Source organism: Neoarius graeffei, chromosome 3 (assembly GCF_027579695.1).
Source record: "Neoarius graeffei isolate fNeoGra1 chromosome 3, fNeoGra1.pri, whole genome shotgun sequence".
Taxonomy (NCBI): domain Eukaryota; kingdom Metazoa; phylum Chordata; class Actinopteri; order Siluriformes; family Ariidae; genus Neoarius; species Neoarius graeffei.
In genome coordinates this window covers 95,691,646-95,704,528 of record NC_083571.1, presented here as the reverse complement: position 1 = coordinate 95,704,528, position 12,883 = coordinate 95,691,646, and the positions used below count along the sequence as shown (strand labels likewise).

At 42.8% G+C, this 12,883-nt stretch overlaps 1 protein-coding gene across 4 annotated transcripts in view; it reads right to left on the bottom strand.

The window, feature by feature from the left end:
• Nucleotides 1–211: 211 nt before the first annotated feature.
• The window catches only part of ppp1r13bb (protein phosphatase 1, regulatory subunit 13Bb), a 217,742-nt gene continuing 205,070 nt past the window's right edge, over nt 212–12,883 (bottom strand). For all 4 annotated transcript variants that reach the window (XM_060917689.1, XM_060917691.1, XM_060917690.1 and 1 more), the window contains 2 exons: nt 1,761–1,960; nt 212–1,469 (listed from right to left, as the gene is read on the bottom strand). In XM_060917689.1, coding sequence (XP_060773672.1) covers nt 1,428–1,469; nt 1,761–1,960 — 242 coding nt within the window. In that variant the 3' untranslated portion in view covers nt 212–1,427. The remainder of the gene's footprint in view (nt 1,470–1,760; nt 1,961–12,883) is intronic.

The following is a 12,883-nucleotide window of genomic DNA, read 5'->3' as shown; positions in this document are numbered from 1 at the left end:
TGTAATGTCTGACACAGACTTGAAATAATCCTACGCAGGGGGTAGTTTATGTTCTAGCAGAAAGGCCTCGAGTTGGAATACATCCTAATGCTGCTTCCTTCGGAGTTTCCTTGCTCCTGGGTATTTTACTGATGTATCAATGTTTGTAAAAGCCTTTTGGACACAGGCCTAAAAGGTAGTTAACCACTTTAGTGATGGAAACACAACAATGTCTCACTAGGATCTGTTTAATGCTTATTTGTGCACATGTAAAGAACAAAAGGTGCGAGTATCTGTATATCAGACAGAGGTCTGCACAGGCAGTACTAAACATAGCACAAATCATTTTAGAGCTTCATGGTAGTATCTATCTACAGATGAACTCTAAAGTAAAGCTCAATACTGCCTCAGCGGCAGGGTGTAAAGATTAACAAGACTTTCAAGAGGAGCTCGAGGGAAATGGAGTGGCATAATGAAATTCAATTTAAAAAAAAAAAGTGTAAACAATGTAAATATGCATTCAATTCATTTCTTTTGCTCTACCAGAGAAGAAAAACTAAGTTCGAAGCTTTTTAAAACGTCTTATTGCCTTTGGGCAAAACCTTTGTTCTACTAAAATCATTGCATCATCAGTTTGGTTTCTTGCACTTGTATGTGCTGTGCATCTTAATCTCTCAATATCCCATGCATCCACACTCTTTAGTCATAGTAAAGAAGCAACCAACCATTCATACAGGACGCTCTGTCCGACACGTCTAAAATACCCTTGCTTAAATGTACATCTTATATGAACCAGATACTTTGCAATACGTTGGCCCAGTTACTATACATTTATACATAATTTGTTCTCACACACCTCAACATTCACCTTCCCTGCTTGTTTTTACACACTCTGAAATGTCACTCAGACAGCATTCTATTGTTCTTAACTCGTACAAGTGTAGTATACATACCCACGACCCTCAACTCTAATGAATTCTATCTTCAGTGTAAAGATTCCCTTGTTGAATGAAAGCTTGGTAGGAAGCAAAAGCAGCCATGCTCTGACTGAGCCCTGTGCCAGCATACTGTCAATGAAATAATAGCATTAAAAAGCTTCAGATAGAAACACAAGCTGAAGCCATGATATCAAACAAAAGCTATAAACTCAAGTAGTGCCTCGATAGAAGTGAAGAAATTTGGTGCGACTATGATACGTCATAGGTTATAAACCAAGTCTTGGAGGGAAGTGAGGAAGAGATGCTAGATATTGGAGTAATGGGGCACACCTTAGGACCTGAGGCTTCTTGTTTAACTTATAGTTGTGTGTGTGTGTCTCTATTGTGCCTTCAAATGAGAAGGTGTGGTTTAGCAGCTTTAACCCTGCAGGAATTGGATCAGCAAAGATTTGGGGTGAATAATGGAGGTCCTACACCCCCAGACATCAGTCACAGTCAAGGGGCAGTCAGCTATGCCAGGGATCTCTGACGTGGTTTTATTCTGGGGTACAACTGCAGAGAAACACACAGATGAAGTGTTAAATATGGCGATGCAAATCACAATTTTTATATTATATATATATATATACACACACACATAATACATGTCCATATATTCACAATGAACTAGAACTAAAAAAATATACCAGAGTCAGGAGATTATTAATTCTTTTTTTTTTTTTTTGACTATTAAAAGAAACGATCCAACATACAAACTAGGTACACATGTGGTCAGTGCATAGACAGGCGGTGAAGGGCTACTTTAATACACAGTCAGTGATGAAGAGTGAGGTTATATTTTACCCCAAGCAGGTTACGTGGTACATAGCCTTCCTTGTCATTAAGTTTGGCCCACCACCATTCTGTCTCAGTATCATCTTTCCTGCGCAGGATGGTGATGGCATCGCCCTCCTGGAATGACAGCTCGTCTGCACTTTGAGCCTCATAGTCCCACAAAGTGTACACAACTCCTTTATTCATCATACCCAGCTTCTCCTGCACACCTGTACACAAAGAAATATCAAATTAGTGGAAGCTGTACAATAATGCACTCATCTCATCTCATTATCTCTAGCCGCTTTATCCTGTTCCACAGGGTCGCAGGCAAGCTGGAGCCTATCCCAGCTGACTACGGGCGAAAGGCGGGGTACACCCTGGACAAGTCGCCAGGTCATCACAGGGCTGACACATAGACGCAGACAACCATTCACACTCACATTCACACCTACGGTCAATTTAGAGTCACCAGTTAACCTAACCTGCATGTCTTTGGACTGTGGGGGAAACCGGAGCACCCGGAGGAAACCCACGCGGACACGGGGAGAACATGCAAACTTCGCACAGAAAGGCCCTCGCCGGCTACGGGGCTCGAACCCGGACCTTCTTGCTGCGAGGCGACAGCGCTAACCACTACACCACCGTGCCGCCCTGTGCCCTCAGTCAGTCAATCTAAATTGTTAATAAACCTAAAACCCGAATGTTTAACAAAGGAAAAGGGAGTTTAGGCTTTCTCAGAGGAATATATAAAAGTGTGCACAATTATTATGCAACTGAATGAAAAGCGAAAAGTTTCCCATCTCACTTGTTTATTTTAAATTTTAAAGTGTAACAAATAAACACTTTTGGCATTCCAAAAATATTCAGTGACCAATATAGCCACCCTTCTTTTCAGTAACTGCCATGAGTCTTCCATCTATGGAGTCTGTTAGTTTTTTGATTTGTTGACGATCAACTTTTTGCGCAGCAGCAACCGCGGCCTCCCAAATGCTGTTCAGAGGGGTGTATTGTCTTCCCTCGCTGTAAAGCTCACGTTTAAGAAGGGCCCACAAGTTTTCAATAGGGTTTAAGTCAGGTGAGGAAGGGGGCCGTGTCATTACTCCGTCATCTTTAAGGCCTTTGCTGGCTTGCACAGAAAGCTGGCACAGAAAGGCCCTCGCCGGCTACGGGGCTCGAACCCAGACCTTCTTGTTGTGAGGCGACAGCGCTAACCACTACACTACCGTGCCGCCCACAATAATACACTGTCCTGGTATATAATGATCAGCTAAAACTACTAAAAGTCTCAAAAATATAATGTGAAACACTAAATAATACAGCTCAAAAATAGCTGAATTTGCTGAACAGATGTATCCGCAGAGATGCAACTGTCAATCAATAAAATCCTAGCAGGCAGAGAGAAAACAGAATTTTACCACAAAAGCACTATATCGATGGATAATTTTTTGTAAGATGTGGGCGAAGCACTTGTAACAAACAGCAGGGGAAAAATGTCGAGTGTAACCACTAATCAATAGTAAGCAGCTCCTCTACGTTCTCACCAATTTGTTTCCAAACTTCCCAACATTGCTGAAATACTAGCATAGTAGCATGGGGGGGGGGCACACACACCCTGGATTCTACCACAAAAGCTCTTGCGAATGTTGATGGACAGTGTGTCTCAATGCTAAAAGCAGAGGTGGACAGTAACGAAGTACATTTACCTGAGTACTGTGCTTAAGTACACTTTTTGAGTATCTGTACTTTTAGTATTAATTTTTTTGGAAACTTATGACTAACTTCACTACATTTGAAAGGCAAATATCGTACTTTTCACTCCACTACATTTCTATCAAGATCTTCGTTACTCGTTACTATGAAGCAGCTTTGAAAGTGGATGTTTTTTTTTTTCTTTTCTAAAACGTGACTGGTTTTTTCGCAGGTGACACTGAGACAGCTGATCAGTAATCACTAGGGTCACGTCACGTCCGTAGACTATAAAATCAAGATCAATGATTTCTCTGCAGCATTATTTAAACGCGATCAGTTGATGGCAGAATGGAAGGAGGTGGTTCTTCTGGAGAACGCACACACCCAGGGCCATACCTAGAACCCATGTTTCGGTTTTCTCAAAGGATTAAAGGTTTGTTTTAATTGTTTGCTTTGTTTACCTAAAACGAACCGCATCACGGCCTACAAAAACTCACCGTCCAACCTGCGGAAACATATTGAGGTATAGAAACGTTTTATTCCAAGAGAAAGCTTGCAACGAAGTTGTCTGTGCTTTTAGAGCTACCGATAACGTTGCAATAGCTATGCAGTCTGGTTAGTCAAATGACTTTCTATGAATTTTCCCAACAAGTTTCCATAGCCTTGTCCATGGCTAATGTTTGCACATAGCTAGTTAATTTGGACACAGTTAGCATGTAAAAACAGAGTTATGCTAACATGAATAACGTTAACTTATCTGAAGTCCTTTCAGAAATATGTTTTAGCATAATCTTGCCAAATAAACAATGTAGAAATCTTTCTTTTCTAGTTGCGCTAGCTACCCAATATGGTTTCGAGTTTGAAAAGAGTTTGCTAGCATGTCAGGTGGAGCTTCGCTGACTAGCTAACTTAACGTTAAACCACCATGATGGCACAGCATGCGTTCATTTTGTGAATTCACATTTCTGTCTTTGGTAACGGCGTTAGGGTTTGTAAGCGTTGTGGCAATAATACAACAATGTGTTGACAGAAAATGTACTTTTACTTAAGTAAAAATTTGACTGGACAACTCTCACTTGTATCGGAGTAACATTTGACCAGTGGGATCTGTACTTTGTCTTGAGTAATGAAGTTGGGTACTTTGTCCATCTCTGGCTAAAAGTATAAATGATATAAAAAAAAGTGCTAGTTGAATCTATATTTAAACGCAATCTGGATAAATATTTGGATTTATAAGTAACCTGGCTCAATGCACTGTATAAGCTTGCTTAACACAACCATTTATTTAAAATTAACAAAAAGTACTTGCCAGGTCATGCAATCCGATTTCTGACAGATGATGATGATAACCATTTTACAACGGTAGTGAAAAATATTTACTGTTGATTAACTAACTTTCCTTACAATCCCAAATCAGAAAAAGTTGGAACGGTATGTTGAACAGGATGGTATGAAACTGAAAACAATGATTTGTAAATAATCTTTGACCTGTATTGCACTCAAAGAATACAACAGCACATTATTTGATGTTTTACATCAAATGAATATCTTTTTTCAAAATAAACACACTTCAATTTTGATTCTTGCAATACATAAAAAAAATGTTGAGACAGTAAAGCATTTACCACTTTGTAATGTCAGCATTCCTTCTCACAACACTTCTAAGATGTTTAGGAACTGAAGATACCAAGTGATGAAGTACGGTGGCCGACAAGGGTCAAACGGACGGCAACGGCCCAATACGTCTCAGTTCGAGAAAACAGCTTCAAGTACAGAAACAATGCAAAATCACAAACTCAAACACAAGTCTAAACGAGGTCTAAATGAAAAAATGTGCTGCAAAAAACAAAGGCAAATGCATCATCAAACGCGATGCAAATAGAGAAACGATCTGCAAACCAAGAAACGATCTGCAAACCAAGAAACGATCTGCAAACGAAAAACGCTGCATTACCTGTCACTACAAACGGAGATGCTCCAAACCTGCAGGGGGCGCTCGTTTCTTGGTTTGTAGATCGTTTCTCTATTTGCATCGCGTTTGATGATGATGCATTTGTCTTTGTTTTTTGCAGCTCGTTTTTTTCATTTAGACCTCATTTATGGCCCTTTTCCACTACCCTTTTTCAGCTCGCTTCAGCCCGACACGGCTCGCGTTTCGACTACCTCAGAGCAGCATGACTCGGCTCGCTTCAGCCCTGCTTAGCACCCAAAACTCGCACGGTTTTGGAGTGGGGCTGAAGCGAGCCAAACCGAGCCGAGTGGGGCTAGGGGCGTGAGCAGACACTCCCCTGTGCACTGATTGGTGAGGAGGAGTGTCCTCACACGCCCCGCGAGCACGCTGGGATCTGTAAACACCGTAAACCCGGAAGAAGAAGAATTACGAATTACGAGAATTTCTGAAGCCTTATGCGCCTCGCCTCATCTATACGCTCTTGCCAGTATCTGTTGGCGTTGTCGGTGACAACAAGCCACAGCACCAAGACTAGCAACACTAACGACTCCATGTCCTCCATGTTTACTGTTTACTATCCTGGTCGTGAGACTACCGCTTAAAAGGCCACTGATGTCACTGTTTGCGCCGCCTAACGACATCACGTGACGTCCACCCACTTTCACTAACTCCACCCAATGTGTCCACCCACTTCCAGCCAGCACGGTTCAGCGCGGTTGTAGTCGAAATGCAACTCCAACAGCCCCACTCAGCTCGACTCAGCCCAACTCAGCACGGCACGGCTCAGCCCGACTCAGCCGCGTTGGTAGTGGAAAAGCGGCATTAGACTTGTGTTTGAGTTTGTGATTTTGCATCGTTTCTGTACTTGAAGCTGCTTTCTCGAACTGAGACGTATTGGGCCGTTGCCGTCCGTTTGACCCTTGTCGGCCACCGTAATGAAGTGTTTCAAGTGTTACTTTGTCCCATTCTTCCTGCAAACAGGTCTTAAAGTATGCAACAGTACGGGGTCATCGTTGTCATATTTTTCATTTCAAACTTCACCGCACATTCTCTATTGGGGACAGAGGGGACGGGCACGCTCTTCTTCCACGTCCATGCCTTTGTGATGTGTGCAGAATGTGGTTTCGCATTGCCTTGTTGAAATATCCCTGGAAAAGATGTCATCTTGAAGGCAGCATATGTTGCTCCAAAATCTCAGTGTACTTTTCTGCATTCATGCTGCCATCACAGAAGCCCAAGTTACCTTTGCCAAGGGCACTGAGACACGGTCATGGTACGCCATACCATGACAGACCCTAGCTTTTGGTTTTGTTGTTGGTGACAGTCTGGATGGTCCTGTTTGTCTTTGGTCTGGAGCACACGGCATCTAATTCTTTCAAAAAAAGATCTGAAATACTGATTCATCTGACCTCAGTATACATTTCCACTGTGTGATGGTCCACCCCAGATGCCTCCAAGCTAACATAAGGCTTCCTTTTTGCACAGTAAAGTTTTAACTGGCATTTGTGGATATAACTCTGTAATGTAGTACTTGGCAATGATTTACCAAAATAATCCCAAGCTCATGTGGTTATATCAGCTATTGGTGAATGATGATTTTTGATGCGGTGTCGTCCGAGGGATCGGACATCACGGGTGTTCAGATTAGGCTTGGGCCCTTGCCTTTTACGCACTGAAATTCCTCCAGGTTCCTTGAATCGTTTAATGATATTATGCACCGTAGAGGGTGAAATATCTGAATCCCTTTGTATCTTTCTTTGAGGAACATTGTTTTTAAACATTTCAATAATTTTCTCATACATCTGCTGACAAACTGGAGATCCTCAGCCCATCTTCGCTCCTCCAAGACTAGGCTTTTCCTGGATACTAATTTTGTACTAAATCATGATTTAGTACAATCACCTGCTGACGTCACCTGTTTCAAATCACATCAGTATTTAATTATATTACCTCATTACTAGCATTAAATTGCCCCGTACCAGCTTTTTTGGAAATGTACTGCAGGTCTGAAATGCAGGAATGGATGTATATTCACAAATGAAATGAAGTTGACCAGACAAAACATGAAATATCTTTGGTTCATACTGTCTACAATGAAATACAAGTCAAAGTAAATTTAGAAATCACTGCTTTTTTTTTTTTAAATTTGCATTTGCCATACCGTACCACCTTTTTCTGATTTGGAATTAGAATTTGACGCCAGTGGTGTTGATAGGGACGCCTGTGCCACCAAGAAATCTATTCCTTCATGGAACTAATTTTGTTAGTTTTTGCAAATCCCCTTCAAATATTCGTCAAACAAGAAAGAAGCTATTGAGATGGTCTGTCAGACATTTGGATCAATTCTAAAATCATCAGTTCACCTGCTGGTTACAATGATATTTTCATATAGATCCTACACTAATGAGACAGACAGCCAACCTGAAAACATGATGCCTTCTCCACCTGGTGGCAGAGGCATAAAAATGGTTTTTACAGTGACTGACATCAAGCAAATCAATTAAAGTCTGCCCAAATAGAAACAGAAAATACATAATAATAATAATAATAATAATAATAATAATAATAATAAGTATAGCCTACATGCCATAAGATCTTAAATAGTGACATACAAAAACAAAAAGCATATTCCAAGTTTTTGTGTAACCGTCCAATGTCAATTTCTCACTCAGATCCAATATGCTTCAACACTGTTCATTCTGATGGTATTCGGACACTGTCACGCTGGATTTTCACCAAGTTGTGTGTCAAGCAGCATTAAGAAATCAGCAAGTAAAAATGTGCACACACTCTCAGTCCTGCCTTCATTTATTTACTGCCTCATAAGACCAAGGCCCTTTAACTTACAGGTTAAAGTTCACTAAGATAAAGTCTATGTTGGGTAAAACTAACCGATTAGAGCATATTCCTCTTTCACAACCCACATCCTTTTTCATTTCAGTGAATCGGCTTTTCTGCCAAAAATCAAAAACGCTATGTCTATAGGGGTGTTCACACGGCACATATTTGCATCGATGCTGCACCAATGTATTTTGTTGCGATATATCTTACACCGGTGTAAATTTTGTGGAGCGTTCACACGTCACAAACCTGCTTACTAGACAGAAGCGTGTTAGCACCGGTGCAGCCCCACTTGCGTTCACACGGCAGTTTTTGCGACCGTGCTATACGATAGTAATAATGCGGAAATGAAATATGCGCATGCGTGAAAATGTACTTCCTTTTCCCGGTTGTCATGGCATCACCAAGTGCCGGGAAAACAACGTGGATGAAGACACCAGTGTTGCCAGATACTGCTGACGTTTTCCAGCCCAAAATATGTTCAAATCCACCAAAATGCACTTAAAACCGCCCAATCTGGCAACACTGGAAGACACGCAGTTCTGTTGTTGTTGATATTCGCCATTTTGGAAGCGCAAAATACCAGGATGCAAATTATGCAATGCCCGTATGTAATTAACTCTCCTCACGCGTAGCGAGTCTACCCCTGTAGCGTTCAGACGTCCCATTTTATATCGGTGCTGCCCCGCAAACGAGCATTTACTCCGGAGTAAATTTCTTAAACCACCTCCCGAGCAGGGTTAGATTTGCACCGGTTTAAGCAGCTTTCAGGGGCTACACCGGTATAACTTTGTACCGTGTGAACGCTCTACCGGGGCAGCCCCGGTGCTACACCGGAGTAAAAGTTGCCGTGTGAACACCCCTTATGGCTTACAATACCGAGGCTCATGAATTCAGAGGGCAAAGTTGATATGAAGCAACAGTAAAGCACCTTTTCTCCCTTAGGATAACTGGCTTTTCCTGTAGGTGACCATGAATCATGGCAGCATTGTAGCTCAAAACCGTCTCTCAAGTTTTCAGTGAGCATGTTAGAATGACATGTCACACTGTTTTCACTCCGTAATCATTCAGACTCAAAGACGCTGTTCAAGCAGAAATGTAGTGTTGATGCAAAAAAGTGCATAGGAGGGATAAGCAGCCACAGCCTTAGAATTTTAAAGTGCAAAACTTATGAAAGCCATTTGCCAATTCACACCCACGAGCTAAGCCCTTTCCTGTCACAGGAAAGCGACCAAATGGGGAGAGTGAAGAACAGCATGTGCTTCCTCCAAAACATACGACTCCAACCATTGCATCTTTTTGCACTGCTGGTCATGCTATATCAAACAGCAGCTAAACACACACTGAGAAACACCTCTTCTAGAGCAATGACACCTACACTGTGCACAATTATTAGGCAAGTTGTATTCCTGAGGATTAATTTTATTGTTAAACAAATACAGTGCCCTCAGTCTCATCTCATCTCATTATCTCTAGCCGCTTTATCCTGTTCTACAGGGTCGCAGGCAAGCTGGAGCCTATCCCAGCTGATTACGGGCGAAAGGCGGGGTACACCCTGGACAAGTTGCCAGGTCATCACAGGGCTGACACATAGACACAGACAACCATTCACACTCACATTCACACCTACGGTCAATTTAGAGTCACCAGTTAACCTAACCTGCATGTCTTTGGACTGTGGGGGAAACCGGAGCACCCGGAGGAAACCCACGCGGACACGGGGAGAACATGCAAACTTCGCACAGAAAGGCCCTCGCCGGCCACGGGGCTCGAACCCGGACCTTCTTGCTGTGAGGCGACAGCGCTAACCACTACACCACCGTGCCGCCCTGTGCCCTCAGTCAGTCAATCTAAATTGTTAATAAACCTAAAACCCGAATGTTTAACAAAGGAAAAGGGAGTTTAGGCTTTCTCAGAGGAATATATAAAAGTGTGCACAATTATTATGCAACTGAAATTAAAAGCGAAAAGTTTCCCATCTCACTTGTTTATTTTAAATTTTAAAGTGTAACAAATAAACACTTTTGGCATTCCAAAAATATTCAGTGACCAATATAGCCACCCTTCTTTTCAATAACTGCCATGAGCCTTCCATCTATGGAGTCTGTTAGTTTTTTGATTTGTTGACGATCAACTTTTTGCGCAGCAGCAACCGCGGCCTCCCAAATGCTGTTCAGAGTGGTGTATTGTCGTCCCTCGCTGTAAAGCTCACGTTTAAGAAGGGCCCACAAGTTTTCAATAGGGTTTAAGTCAGGTGAGGGAGGGGGCCGTGTCATTACTCCGTCATCTTTAATGCCTTTGCTGGCTGCTAAGCAATGGAGTACTTGGATGCATGTGATGGTGCGTTGTCCTGCATAAAAATCATGGGCTTCTTGAATGATGCAGACGTCTTCCTGTACCACTGCTTGAAGAATGTATCTTCTAGAAACTGGCAGGAGGTTTCGGAGTTGATTTTAAGTCCATCTTCAACCCGAAATGGTCCGACTAGCTCGCCCTTAAAAATAGCAGCCCATACCAGTACCCCTCCTCCACCTTGCTGGCGTCTGAGTCAAAGTAGTGCTGTGTCCATTAGTTATCTAGCCATGGACCCATCCATCTGGTCCATCAAGAGTCACTTTCATTTCATTTCATCCATCCATAAAACCTTTGAAAAATCTGTCTTCAGATTGAAATCTTGACGTTTCAACTTGCGAGTCTTGTTTAGTGGTGGCCGTGTTTCAGCCTTCCTTACCTTGGCCATGTCTCTGAGCACCTTGTACTTCTGGACACTCCAGGTAGGTTGCAGTTCTGGAATATGGTGGCACTGGAGGATAATGGGTTCCTGGTAGCTTCATGTTTAATCCTTCTCAAGTCTTTTGCGGTTAAATTTTGCGTCTTTTCTTCTCCACACGGTTTTTGCGACCCTGTTGACTATTTGCAAATAAAACGTTCTGTGGTCACGTTTCAATAGCTTAGCTATTTCAAGACTGCTGCATCCCTCTGATAGGCATTTTGGAATTTTTGTCTTTTCACGGTCTGTTAAATCTCTTTTTTGGCCCATTTTGCCTGAGATAAAGAAGCTGCCTAATAATTATGCACACCTTAATATAGGGTGTTAATGACTTTAGGCCACACCCTCCTTCATTACACAAATAAATGCCACCTGATAATGCTTAAATTGAATTAGAATTCGAGTGTATATAGCCTGGGGTTGGAAAAGATGCATAGAAATAATGGCAGGGTCAGAGTACTCACTTGCCTAATAATTGTGCACACAGTATACGATTAGCTAGTGTCATTGTGATTGACAGGGAAGAGAATAAGGCCGTCCCTTCTACAGCCATGGACGGCTGTAGCATCTGTTGGGCCACTTGGAAGCTCTTTTGTGAGTAAATTTGTAGATGCAGACATGAGAATATCCTCAGTTATACTGGCATACTTGCCAACCCTCCTGATTTCGGTGGGAGGCTCCCGATTTTAGCCTCCGTCTCCCGCCTCCCGATCGTATTTGTTAAAAACTGGATAATCTCCCGGTTTTGGGAAATCCCTACCGCCAAGTTAAAAATACTCTCGATTATGTCCAATCAGAATCGTATGAGAAACACTGCTGACATCAACTGATTTTTAACCAAATCAACGAACAGAACGACGGTCACTTCCGTAATGTAGGATTCACCCAGGCTGCCCAACATTTTTTACAAGCAGTCATTCATCACGGCCACTAAACCCAATACCAAACAGCAAAAATATATACCAGGTTGCATGGGAGAATGAATTTCCACGGATAAGCAAATGTTCGACCAGCCAGTTATACATTTTAAGGTAAGATACCGTAAATCAGAATATAATGGACATTTGAGTGTGAAGTTAAACTGGTCTTCCATAGCATTTCAGAAACAAATGGCCCTTTTCCACTACCCTTTTTCAGCTCACTTCAGCTCGCTTCAGCTCACTTCAGCCCGACACGGCTCGCGTTTCGACTACCTCAGAACAGCACGACTCAGCTCGCTTCAGCCCTGCTTAGCACCCAAAACTCGCACGGTTTTGGAGTAGGGCTGAAGCGAGCCAAACCGAGCCGAGTGAGGCTGGGGGCGTGAGCAGACACTCCCCTGTGCACTGATTGGTGAGGAGGAGTGTCCTCACACGCCCACACACGCCCCGCGAGCACGCTGGGATCTGTAAACACCGTAAACCCGGAAGAAGAAGAATTACGAATTACGAGAATTTCTGAAGCCTTATGCGCCTCGCCTCATCTATACGCTCTTGCCAGTATCTGTTGGCGTTGTCGGTGACAACAAGCCACAGCACCAAGACCAGCAACACTAACGACTCCATGTCCTCCATGTTTATTGTTTACTCTCCGGGTCGTGAGACTACCGCTTAAAAGATCACTGATGTCACTGTTTGCGCCGCTTAACGACATCACGTGACGTCCACCCACTTTCGCTAACTCCACCCAATGTGTCCACCCACTTCCAGCCAGCACGGTTCAGCGCGGTTGTAGTCGAAATGCAATTCCAACAGCCCCGCTCAGCCCGACTCAGCATGGCACGGCTCAGCCCGACTCAGCCGCGTTGGTAGTGGAAAAGTGGCATAACAGTACAACTTCTAAAGTGTTTAGTGAAATTTTGCAGGACAGAGAATTTGTTTGATGAGTGTATTTGAATAGTGTGGTCGTGTCTTAGTGCTG